Source organism: Nothobranchius furzeri, chromosome 10 (assembly GCF_043380555.1).
Source record: "Nothobranchius furzeri strain GRZ-AD chromosome 10, NfurGRZ-RIMD1, whole genome shotgun sequence".
In the NCBI taxonomy this organism is placed as follows: domain Eukaryota; kingdom Metazoa; phylum Chordata; class Actinopteri; order Cyprinodontiformes; family Nothobranchiidae; genus Nothobranchius; species Nothobranchius furzeri.
The window spans coordinates 70,805,302-70,820,366 of NC_091750.1; the positions used below are offsets into that span (position 1 = coordinate 70,805,302).

The following is a 15,065-nucleotide window of genomic DNA, read 5'->3' on the forward strand; positions in this document are numbered from 1 at the left end:
AACAACCAAAACTGAAGCACCTACCACCACAACTGCAGCACCAACAACCACAACTGCAGTACATACAACTTCCACTTCAGCACAAACCACCACAACCGCAGCACCAACAACCACAACTGCAGCACCTACAACCACAACTGCAGCACCAACGACCGCAACTGAAGCACCTACAACCACAACTGCAGCACCAACAACCACAACTGCAGCACATACAACTTCCACTTCAGCACAAACCACCACAACCTCAGCACCAACAACCACAACTGCAGCATCAACAACCACGACTGCAGCACCAACGACCGCAACTGAAGCACCTACAACCACAACCGCAGCACCAACAACCACAACTGCAGCACCTACAACCACAACTGCAGCACCAACGACCGCAACTGAAGCACCTACAACCACAACTGCAGCACCAACAACCACAACTGCAGCACATACAACTTCCACTTCAGCACAAACCACCACAACCGCAGCACCAACAACCACAACTGCAATATCAAAAACCACAAATGCAGCACCAACGACCGCAACTGAAGCACCTACAACCACAACCGCAGCACCAACAACCACAACTGCAGCACCTACAACCACAACTGCAGCACCAACGACCGCAACTGAAGCACCTACAACCACAACTGCAGCACCAACAACCCCAACTGCAGCACATACAACTACCACTTCAGCACAAACCACCACAACCGCAGCACCAACAACCACAACTGCAGCATCAACAACCACGACTGCAGCACCTACAACCACAACTGCCCCACCTACAACCACAACTGCAGCACCAACAACCACAACTGAAGCACCTACAACCACAACTGCAGCACCAACAACCACAACTGCAGCACATACAACTTCCACTTCAGCACAAACCACCACAACCGCAGCACCAACAACCACAACTGCAGCACCTACAACCACAACTGCAGCACCTACAACCACAACTGCAGCACCTAAAACCACAATTGCAGCACCTACAACCACAACTGCAGCACCAACAACCACAACTGCGGCACCTACCACCACAACTGCAGCACCAACAACCACAACTGCAGCACATACAACTACCACTTCAGCACAAACCACCACAGCCGCAGCACCAACAACCACAACTGCAGCACCTGCAACCACAACTGCAGCACCTACAACCACAACTGCAGCACCTACAACCACAATTGCAGCACCTACAACCACAACTGCAGCACCAACAACCACAACTGCGGCACCTACCACCACAACTGCAGCACCAACAACCACAACTGCAGGACATACAACTTCCACTTCAGCACAAACCACCACAACCGCAGCACCAACAACCACAACTGCAGCACCTACAACCACAACTGCAGCACCAACAACCACAACTGCAGCACATACAACTACCACTTCAGCACAAACCATAACAACCACAGCACAAACAACCACAACTGCAGCATCAACAACCACAACTGCAGAACCAACAACCACAAATGCAGCTCCGACAACCACAACTGCAGCATCGACAACCACAACTTCAGAATCGACAACCACACCTGCAGCATCAATAACTGTAGCACCAACAAGTGCAGCACCTACAACCACAACTGCAGCACCTACAACCACAACTGCAGCACCTACAACCACAACTGCAGCACCAACAACCACAACTGAAGCACCCACCACCACAACTGCAGCACATACAACTTCCACTTCAGCACAAACGACCACAACCGCAGCACCAACAACCACAACTGCAGCACCTACAACCACAACTGCAGCAACAACGACCGCAACTGAAGCACCTACAACCACAACTGCAGCACCAACAACCCCAACTGCAGCACATACAACTTCCACTTCAGCACAAACCACCACAACCGCAGCACCAACAACCACAACTGCAGCAGCTACAACCACAACTGCAGCACCAACGACCGCAACTGAAGCACCTACAACCACAACTGCAGCACCAACAACCCCAACTGCAGCACATACAACTTCCACTTCAGCACAAACAACCACAACTGCAGCTTCTACAACCACAACTGCAGCACCTACAACCACAATTGCAGCACCTACAACCACAACTGCAGCACCTACAACCACAACTGCAGCACCAACGACCGCAACTGAAGCACCTACAACCACAACTGCAGCACCAACAACCACAACTGCAGCACAAACAACTTCCACTTCAGCACAAACAACCACAACCGCAGCACCTACAACCACAACTGCAGCACCTATAACCACAACTGCAGCACCTACAACCACAATTGCAGCACCTACAACCACAACTGCGGCACCTACCACCACAACTGCAGCACCAACAACCACAACTGCAGCACCAACAACCACAACTGCAGCACATACAACTTTCACTTCAGCACAAACCAAAACATCGGCAGCACCAACAACCACAACTGCAGCACATACAACTACCACTTCAGCACAAACCACCACAGCCGCAGCATCAACAACCACAACTGCAGCACCTGCAACCACAACTGCAGCACCTACAACCACAACTGCAGCACCTACAACCACAATTGCAGCACCTACAACCACAACTGCAGCACCAACAACCACAACTGCAGCACCTACAACCACAACTGCAGCACCTACAACCACAACTGCAATACCAACAACCACAACTGAAGCACCCGCTACCACAACTGCAGCCACACCAACCACAACTGCAGCACATACAACTTCCACTTCAGCACAAACCACCACAACTGCAGCACCAACAACCACAACTGCAGCACCTACAACCACAACTGCAGCACCAACCACCGCAACTGATGCACCTACAATCACAACTGCAGCACCAACAACCACAACTGCAACACATACAACTTCCACTTCAGCACAAACCACCACAACCGCAGCACCAACAACCACAACTGCAGCACCTACAACCACGACTGCAGCACCAACGACCGCAACTGAAGCACCTACAACCACAACTGCAGCACCAACAACCCCAACTGCAGCACATACAACTACCACTTCAGCACAAACCACCACAACCGGAGCACCAACAACCACAACTGCAGCACCTACAACCACAACTGCAGCACCTACAACCACAATTGCAGCAACTACAACCACAACTGCAGCACCAACAACCAGAACTGAAGCACCTACCACCACAACTGCAGCACCAACAACCACAACTGCAGCACATACAACTTCCACTTCAGCACAAACCACCACAACCGCAGCACCAACAACCACAACTGCAGCACCTACAACCACAACTGCAGCACATACAACTACCACTTCAGCACAAACCACCACAACCGCAGCACCAACAACCACAACGGCAGCACCGACAACCACAACTGCAGCATCGACAACCACAACTTCAGAATCGACAACCACACCTGCAGCATCAATAACTGTAGCACCAACAAGTGCAGCACCTACCACCACAACTGCAGGACCAGCAACCACAACTGCAGCACCAACAACCATATCTACAGCACCAACAATTGTAGCACCTACAACCACAACTGCAGCACCTACAACCTTAACTGCAACACCTACAACCACAACTGCAGCACCAACAACCACAACTGAGGCACCTACCACCACAACTGCAGCACCAACAACCACAACTGCAGCACATACAACTTCCACTTCAGCACAAACCACCACAACCGCAGCACCAACAACCACATCTGCAGCAACTACAACCACAACTGCAGCACCAACGACCACAACTGAAGCACCTACAACTACAACTGCAGCACCAACAACCACAACTGCAGCACATACAACTTCCACTTCAGCACAAACTACCACAACCGCAGCACCAACAACCACAACTGCAGCACATACAACCACAACTGCAGCACCAACGACCGCAACTGAAGCACCTACAACCACAACTGCAGCACCAACAACCCCAACTGCAGCACATACAATTACCACTTCAGCACAAACCACCACAACCGCAGAACCAACAACCACAACTGCAGCATCAACAACCACGACTGCAGCACCTACAACCACAACTGCCCCACCTACAACCACAACTGCAGCACCAACAACCGCAACTAAAGCACCTACAACCACAACTGCCCCACCTACAACCACAACTGCAGCACCAACAACCGCAACTAAAGCACCTACAACAACAACTGCAGCACCAACAACCACAACTGCTGCACCTACAACCACAACTGCTGCACCTACAACCACAACTGCTGCACATACAACCACAATTGCAGCACCTACAACCACAACTGCAGCACCAACAACCACAACTGCGGCACCTACCACCGCAACTGAAGCACCTACAACCACAACTGCAGCACCAACAACCCCAACTGCAGCACATACAACTACCACTTCAGCACAAACCACCACAACCGCAGCACCAACAACCACAACTGCAGCACCTACAACCACAACTGCAGCACCTACAACCACAATTGCAGCAACTACAACCACAACTGCAGCACCAACAACCAGAACTGAAGCACCTACCACCACAACTGCAGCACCAACAACCACAGCTGCAGCACATACACCTTCCACTTCAGCACAAACCACCACAACCGCAGCACCAACAACCACAACTGCAGCACCTACAACCAAAACTGCAGCACATACAACTACCACTTCAGCACAAACCACCACAACCGCAGCACCAACAACCACAACGGCAGCACCGACAACCACAACTGCAGCATCGACAACCACAACTTCAGAATCGACAACCACACCTGCAGCATCAATAACTGTAGCACCAACAAGTGCAGCACCTACCACCACAACTGCAGGACCAGCAAACACAACTGCAGCACCAACAACCATATCTACAGCACCAACAACTGTAGCACCTACAACCACAACTGCAGCACCTACAACCTTAACTGCAGCACCTACAACCACAACTGCAGCACCAACAACCACAACTGAAGCACCTACCACCACAACTGCAGCACCAACAATCACAACTGCAGCACAGACAACTTCCACTTCAGCACAAACCACCACAACCGCAGCACCAACAACCACATCTGCAGATACTAAAACCACAACTGCAGCACCAACGACCACAACTGAAGCACCTACAACTACAACTGCAGCACCAACAACCACAACTACAGCACATACAACTTCCACTTCAGCACAAACTACCACAACCGCAGCAACAACAACAACCACAACTGCAGCATCTACAACCACAACTGCAGCACCAACGACCGCAACTGAAGCACCTACAACCACAACTGCAGCACCAACAACCCCAACTGCAGCACATACAATTACCACTTCAGCACAAACCACCACAACCGCAGAACCAACAACCACAACTGCAGCATCAACAACCACGACTGCAGCACCTACAACCACAACTGCCCCACCTACAACCACAACTGCAGCACCAACAACCGCAACTAAAGCACCTACAACCACAACTGCAGCACCAACAACCACAACTGCTGCACATACAACTTCCACTTCAGCACAAACCACCACAACCGCAACACCAACAACCACAACTGCAGCACCTACAACCACAACTGCTGCACCTACAACCACAATTGCAGCACCTACAACCACAACTGCAGCACCAACAACCACAACTGCGGCACCTACCACCACAACTGCAGCACCAACAACCACAACTACAGCACATACAACTTCCACTTCAGCACAAACCAAAACATCGGCAGCACCAACAACCACAACTGCAGCACATACAACTACCACTTCAGCACAAACCACAACAACTGCAGCACCAACAACCACAACTGCAGCATCAACAACCACAACTGAAGCACCAACAACCACAACTGCAGCACCGACAACCACAACTGCAGCATCGACAACCACAACTTCAGAATCGACAACCACACCTGCAGCATCAATAACTGTAGCACCAACAAGTGCAGCACCTACAACCACAACTGCAGGACCAGCAACCACAACTGCAGCACCAACAACCATATCTACAGCACCAACAACTGTAGCACCTACAACCGCAACTGCAGCACCTACAACCACAACTGCAGCACCTACAACCACAACTGCAGCACCTACAACCACAACTGAAGCACCTACCACCACAACTGCAGCACCACCAACCACAACTGCAGCACATACAACTTCCACTTCAGCACATACCACCACAACCGCAGCACCAACAACAACAACTGCAGCACCTACAACCACAACTGCAGCACCAACGACCGCAACTGAAGCACCTACAACCACAACTGCAGCACCAACAACCCCAACTGCAGCACATACAACTTCCACTTCAGCACAAACCACCACAACCGCAGCACCAACAACCACAACTGCAGCACCTACAACCACAACTGCAGCACCAACGACCGCAACTGAAGCACCTACAACCAAAACTGCAGCACCAACAACCCCAACTGCAGCACATACAACTACCACTTCAGCACAAACCACCACAACCGCAGCACCAACAACCACAACTGCAACATCAACAACCACAACTGCAGCACCTACAACCACAACTGCTGCACCTACAACCACAATTGCAGCACCTACAACCACAACTGCAGCACCAACAACCAGAACTGAAGCACCTACAACCACAACTGCAGCACCTACAACCACAACTGCAGCACCAACAACCACAACTGAAGCACCTACCACCACAACTGCAGCACCAAAAACCACAACTGCAGCACATACAACTTCCAGTTCAGCACAAACTACCACAACCGCAGCACAAACAACCACAACTGCAGCACCTACAACCACAACTGCAGCACCAACGACCGCAACTGAAGCACCTACAACCACAACTGCAGCACCACCAACCCCAACTGCAGCACATACAACTTCCACTTCAGCACAAACCACCACAACCGCAGCACCAACAACCACAACTGCAGCACCTACAACCACAACTGCAGAACAAACGACCGCAACTGAAGCACCCACAACCACAACTGCAGCACCAACAACCCCAACTGCAGCACACACAACTACCACTTCAGCACAAACCACCACAACCGCAGCACCAACAACCACAACTGCAGCATCTACAACCACGACTGCAGCACCTACAACCACAACTGCAGCACCAACAACCACAACTGCAGCACATACAACTACCACTTCAGCACAAACCACCAGAACTGCAATACCTACAACCACAACTGCAGCACCTACAACCACAATTGCAGCACCTACAACCACAACTGCAGCACCTACAACCACAATTGCAGAAACTACAACAACAACTGCAGCACCTACAACCACAACTGCAGCACCGACAACCGCAACTCAAGCACCTACAACCACAACTGCAGCACATACAGCTACCACTTCAGCACAAACCACCACAACCGCAGCACCAACAACCACAACTGCAGCACATACAACTACCACTTCAGCACAAACCACCACAGCAGCAGCACCAACAACCAAAACTGCAGCACCTACAACCACAACTGCAGCACCTACAACCACAACTGCAGCAACTACAACCACAACTTCAGCACCAACAACCACAACTGAAGCACCTACCACCACAACTGCAGCACATGCAACTTCCACTTCAGCACAAACCACCACAACCGCAGCACCAACAACCACAACTGCAGCACCTACAACCACGACTGCAGCACCAACAACCAAAACTGCAGCACCGACAACCACAACTGCAGCATCGACAACCACAACTTCAGAATTGACAACCACAACTGCAGCATCAATAACTGTAGCACCAACAAGTGCAGCGCCTACAACCACAACTGCAGGACCAGCAACCACAACTGCAGCACCAACAACCATATCTACAGCACCAACAACTGTAGCAACTACAACCACAACTGCAGCACCTACAACCACAACTGCAGCACCTACAACCACAACTGCAGCACCAACAACCACAACTGAAGCACCTACCACCACAACTGCAGCACCATCATCCACAACTGCAGCACATACAACCTCCACTTCAGCACAAACCACCACAACCGCAGCACCAACAACCACAACTGCAGCACCAACGACCGCAACTGAAGCACCTACAAGTACAACCGCAGCACCAACAACCCCAACTGCAGCACATACAACTACCACTTCAGCACAAACCACCACAACCGCAGCACCAACAACCACAACTGCAGCATCAACAACCACGACTGCAGCACCTACAACCACAACTGCAGCACCTACAACCACAACTGCAGAACCTACAACCACAACTGCAGAACCTACAACCACAACTGAAGCACCTACCACCACAACTGCAGCACCAACAACCACAACTGCAGCACATACAACTTCCACTTCAGCACAAACCACCACAACCGCAGCACCAACAACCACAACTGCAGCACCTACAACCACGACTGCAGCACCAACAACCACAACTGCAGCACCGACAACCATAACTGCAGCATCGACAACAACTTCAGAATCGACAACCACAACTGCAGCATCAATAACTGTAGCACCAACAAGTGCAGCGCCTACAACCACAACTGCAGGACCAGCAACCACAACTGCATTACCAACAACCATATCTACAGCACCAACAACTTTAGCAACTACAACCACAACTGCAGCACCTACAACCACAACTGCAGCACCTACAACCACAACTGCAGCACCTACAACCATAACTGCAGCACCAACAACCACAACTGAAGCACCTACCACCACAACTGCAGCACCAACAACCACAACTTCAGCACATACAACCTCCACTTCAGCACAAACTACCACAACCGCAGCACCAACAACCACAACTGCAGCACCTACAACCACAATTGCAGCACCAACAACCACAACTGCAGCACATACAACAACCACTTCAGCACAAACCACCACAACTGCAGCTCATACAACTTCCACTTCAGCACAAACCACCACAACCTCAGCACAAACCACCACAACCACAGCACCAACAACCACAACTGCAGCACTTACAACCACAACTGCAGAACCTACAACCACAACTGCAGCACCTACAACCACAACTGCAGCACCAACAACCACAACTGAAGCACATACAACCACAACTGCAGCACCAACAACCACAACTTTAGCACATACAACTACCACTTCAGCACAAACCACCACAAACGCAGCACCAACAACCACAACCGCAGCACATACAACTACCACTTCAGCACAAACCACCACAGCCGTAGCACCAACAACCACAACTTTAGCACCTACAACCACAACTGCAGCACCTACAACCACAATTGCAGCACCTACAACCACAACTGCAGCACCAACAACCACAACTGAAGAACCTACCACCACAACTGCAGCACCAACAACCACAACTGAAGCACCTACCACCACAACTGCAGCACCAACAACCACAACTGCAGCACATACAACTACCACTTCAGCACAAACCACCACAACCGCAGCACCAACAACCACAACTGCAGCACCGACAACCACAACTGCAGCATCGACAACCACAACTTCAGAATCGACAACCACAGCTGCAGCATCACTAACTGTAGCACTAACAAGTGCAGCACCTACAACCACAACTGCAGGACAAGCAACCACAACTGCAGCACGAACAACCATATTTACAGCACCAACAACTGTAGCACCTACAACCACAACTGCAGCACCTACAACCACAACTGCAGCACCTACAACCACAACTGCAGCACCTACAACCACAACTGCAGCACCAACAACCGCAACTGAAGCACCTACCACCACAACTGCAGCACCACCAACCACAACTGCAGCACATACAACTTCCACTTCAGCACAAACCACCACAACCGCAGCACCAACAACCACAACTACTGCACCTACAACCACAACTGCAGCACCAACAACCACAACTGAAGCACCTACAACCACAACTGCAGCACCAACAACCACAACTGAAGCACATACAACTACCACTTCAGCACAATCCACCACAACTGCAATACCTACAACCACAACTGCAGCACCTACAACCACAATTGCAGCACCAACAACCACAACTGAAGCACATACAACAACCACTTCAGCACAAACCACCACAACTGCAGCTCCTACTACTTCCACTTCAGCACAAACCACCACAACCGCATCACAAACCACCACAACTGCAGCACCAACAACCACAACCGCAGCACTTACAACCGCAACTGCAGCACCTACAACCACAACTGCAGAACCTACAACCACAAATGCAGCACCTACAACCACAACTGCAGCACCAACAACCGCAACTGAAGCACCTACCACCACAACTGCAGCACCAACAACCACAACTGCAGCACATACAACTTCCACTTCAGAACAAACCACAACAACCGCAGCACCAAGAACCACAACAGCAGCATCAACAACCACAACTCTAGCACCAACAACCACAACTGCAGCACCGACAACCACAACTGCAGCATCGACAACTACAACTTCAGAATCGACAACCACACATGCAGCATCAATAACTGTAGCACCAACAAGTGCAGCACCTACAACCACAACTGCAGGACCAGCAACCACAACTGCAGCACCAACAACCATATCTACAGCACCAATAACTGTAGCACCTAAACCCACAACTGCAGCACCAACGACCGCAACTGAAGCACCTACAAGTACAACCGCAGCACCAACAACCCCAACTGCAGCACATACAACTACCACTTCAGCACAAACCACCACAACCGCAGCACCAACAACCACAACTGCAGCATCAACAACCACGACTGCAGCACCTACAACCACAACTGCAGCACCTACAACCACAACTGCAGCACCTACAACCACAACTGCAGAACCTACAACCACAACTGAAGCACCTACCACCACAACTGCAGCACCAACAACCACAACTGCAGCACATACAACTACCACTTCAGCACAAACCACCACAGCCGCAGCACCAACAACCAAAACTGCAGCACCTACAACCACAACTGCAGAACCTACAACCACAACTGCAGCACCTACAACCACAACTGCAACACCTACAATCACAAATGCAGCACCTACAACCACAACTGCAGCACCAACAACCGCAACTGAAGCACCTACAACCACAACTGCAGCACCAACAACCACAACTGCAGCCCATACGACTACCACTTCAGCACAAACCACCACAACTGCAATACCTACAACCACAACTGCAGCACCTACAACCACAATTGCAGCACCAACAACCACAACTGCAGCACATACAACAACCACTTCAGCACAAACCACCACAACTGCAGCTCATACAACTTCCACTTCAGCACAAACCACCACAACCGCAGCACAAACCACCACAACCGCAGCACAAACCACCACAACCGCAGCACCAACAACCACAACTGCAGCACCTACAACCACAACTGCAGCACCTACAACCACAACTGCAGTACCTACAACGACAACTGCAGCACCTACAACCACAACTGAAGCACCAACAAACGCAACTGAAGCACCTACAACCACAACTGCAGCACCAACAACCACAACTGCAGCACATACATCTACCACTTCAGCACAAGCCACCACAACCGCAGCACCAACAACCACTACCGCAGCACATACAACTACCACTTCAGCACAATCCACCACAGCCGCAGCACCAACAACCACAACTGCAGCAGCTACAACCACAACTGCAGCACCTACAACCACAATTGCAGCACCTACAACCACAACTGCAGCACCAACAACCACAACTGAAGAACCTACCACCACAACTGCAGCACGAACAACCACAACTGAAGCACCTACCACCACAACTGCAGCACCAACAACCACAACTGCAGCACCAACAACCACAACTGCAGCACCAACGACCGTAACTGAAGCACCTACAACCACAACTGCAGCACCAACAACCACAACTGCAGCACATACAACTACCACTTCAGCACAAACCACCACAACCGCAGCACCAACAACCACAACTGCAGCATCAACAACCATAACTGCAGCACCAACAACCACAACTGCAGCACCGACAACCACAACTGCAGCACCGACAACCACAACTGCAGAACCTACAACCACAACTGCAGCACCTACGACCACAACTGCAGCACCAACAACCGCAACTGAAGCACCTATAACCACAACTTTAGTACCAACAACCACAACTGCAGCACATACAACTACCACCTCAGCACAAACCACCACAACCGCAGCTCGTACAACTTCCACTTCAGCACAAACCACCACAACCGCAGCACAAACCACCACAACCGCAGCACCAACAACCACAACTTTAGCACTTACAACCACAACTGCAGCACCTACAACCACAACTGCAGAACCTACAACCACAACTGCAGCACCTACAACCACAACTGAAGCACCAACAAACGCAACTGAAGCACCTACAACCACAACTGCAGCACCAACAACCACAACTGCAGCACATACAACTACCACTTCAGCACAAGCCACCACAACCGCAGCACCAACAACCACTACCGCAGCACATACAACTACCACTTCAGCACAAACCACCACAGCCGCAGCACCAACAACCACAACTGCAGCAGCTACAACCACAACTGCAGCACCTACAACCACAACTGCAGCACCAACAACCACAACTGAAGAACCTACCACCACAACTGCAGCACCAACAACCACAACTGCTGCACCAACAACCACAACTGCAGCACATACAACTACCACTTCAGCACAAACCACCACAACCACAGCACCAACAACCACAACTGCAGCATCAACAACCACAGATTTTCCACCAACAACAACAACTGCAGTGCCAACAACCAAAACTGAAGCACCAATAACAGCAACTGCATTACAAACAACCACTACTTCAGCAGCTACAACCACAACTGCAGCACCTACAACCACAACTGCAGCACTTACAACCACAACTGCAGCACCAACAACTGCAACTGAAGCACCTATAACCATAACTGCAGCACATTCAACTACCACTTCAGCACAAACCACCACAACCGCAGCACCAACAACCACAACTGCAGCACCTACAACCACAACTGCAGCACCTACAACCACAACTGCATTACCTACAACCACATCTGCAGCACCAACAACCGCAACTGGAGCACCTACAGCCACAACTGCAGCACCAACAACCACAACTGCAGCACATACAACTACCACTTCAGCACAAACCACCACAACCGCAGCACCAACAACCACAACTGTAGCACCTACAACCACGGCTAGAGCACTTATAGCCACAGCTGCCACACCAACAACATTGTCCGCAACTACAACTTCAGCACCCATAACTAAAACCGCACCAACGACTACAATTGCTGCATCTACAATCACAACCGCAGCACCAGCAACCACAACTGCAGAATCCGCAACCCCAACTACAGCACCCGCAACCACCACAGCAGCACCTACAACCACACTTTTAGCACCAAGAACCACATCTACAGCACCAACAACTACTTTTGCATTATCTACAACCTCAACAGCTGAACCAACAACCGAAATTGCAGCACCCACAACCACATATTCAGCACCAACAACCACATTTGCAACGCTAACGATCACAAAACAAACACCTACAACTTCAGCACTGAGAACTATAACAGCACCAACAACTACATCTGCAGCACCAACGACTACAACTGCAGAGTCTATATCCACAACCTCAGCCCCAACAACTACACCATTAACCACAACAAAAACTACCACAACTGCATCACTGACAACCACAATTGCAGCACCACAAACAACAACCACAGCACCAACAACCACAAAAGCAGCACCTACAATCACAACGTCACCCCCCACAACTTTAACTGCAGCAGAAATAGCCACATTCACAGCACCAATAATCAATACTGTGGAACCAACTAACACAACTGCAGCATCCACAATCAAAACTGTGGAACCAACAACAACAACTGCAGCCTCCACAATCACAACTGCAGCACCAACAATAACAACAATCACAGAAGCACCTACAACCACAACTGTAGCATCAACAACAACATCAACAACTACAACTTCACCTCCCACAACTATAACTGTTGAACCAACAACTACAACTGCAGCATCAACAACTAAAGCTGTGGAGCCCACAACAGCAGCACCAGCAGCAACAACCACAGCACCTACAACCACAGCTGCTGCACCAACTACCATATCATCAACAACTACAACTGTTGCACAGACAACTACAACACCAGCACCTAAAACCACATCATTAACCACAAATGCAACACATAAAACCACACCTGCAACACCACAAACAACAACCACACCTGCAACACTACAAACAACCACAGCCTCAACAAGCACAAGCACAACATCAACAACTACTACACCAACAACAAAAACTACAACCACAACACAAAAAACCACAATGTCAACAACTACTACACCAACAACAAAAACTACAACCACAACACAAAAAACCACAACATCAACAACTTCTACGCCAGCAACAAAGACTACAACCCCTATACCAAAAACTACAACAAGGAAAACCACAACATCAACAACTACTACTCCAACAACAAAAACTACAACCACAACACAAAAAACCACAATGTCAACAACGTCTGCACCAGCAACAAAAACTACAACCACTACACAAAAAAGCACAACATCAACAACTTCTACACCAGCAACAAAGACTACAACCCCTACACCAAAAACTGCAACAGGGAAAACCACAACACCAACAACTACTACACCAACAACAAAAACTACAACCACAACACAAAAAACCACAATGTCAACAACTAGTACACCAACAACAAAAACCTCAACCACAACACAAAAAACCACAATGTCAACAACTTCTACACCAGCAACAAAGACTACAACCCCTACACCAAAAACTACAACAGGGAAAACCACAACACCAACAACTACTACACCAACAACAAAAACTACAACCACAACACAAAAAACCACAATGTCAACAACTAGTACACCAACAACAAAAACCTCAACCACAACACAAAAAACCACAATGTCAACAACTTCTACACCAGCAACAAAAACTACAACCACTACACAAAAAACAACTACTACACCAGCAACTAAAACTACAACCGCTACATCAACATTTACAACAGCAAAAACTAAAACTACAACCACTGTACCAATAACCGTAG

The 15,065-nt window shown here is 49.8% G+C and overlaps 2 protein-coding genes across 2 annotated transcripts; both read left to right on the forward strand.

Annotated features, from left to right (window-relative positions):
- Positions 1–604: 604 nt before the first annotated feature.
- On the forward strand, positions 605–13,149 carry LOC139072062 (mucin-5AC-like; the record flags this gene model as incomplete). Its single annotated transcript, XM_070555252.1, has 13 exons — positions 605–655; positions 2,285–2,323; positions 2,442–2,488; positions 2,673–2,788; positions 3,282–3,397; positions 3,941–4,924; positions 4,973–5,884; positions 6,654–6,769; positions 7,599–7,727; positions 8,316–8,462; positions 9,366–9,494; positions 10,230–10,442; positions 12,879–13,149. Coding segments are annotated over 13 exons (3,270 nt in total), but the record flags the coding sequence as incomplete, so codon positions are not given.
- A 1,007-nt stretch (positions 13,150–14,156) lies between these two features.
- Positions 14,157–14,691, forward strand: LOC139072063 (GATA zinc finger domain-containing protein 4-like). Its single transcript, XM_070555253.1, has 2 exons — positions 14,157–14,179; positions 14,229–14,691. Exons 1-2 carry the CDS (start codon positions 14,157–14,159, stop codon positions 14,689–14,691), a joined length of 486 nt encoding a protein of 161 aa, XP_070411354.1.
- Positions 14,692–15,065: the final 374 nt, after the last annotated feature.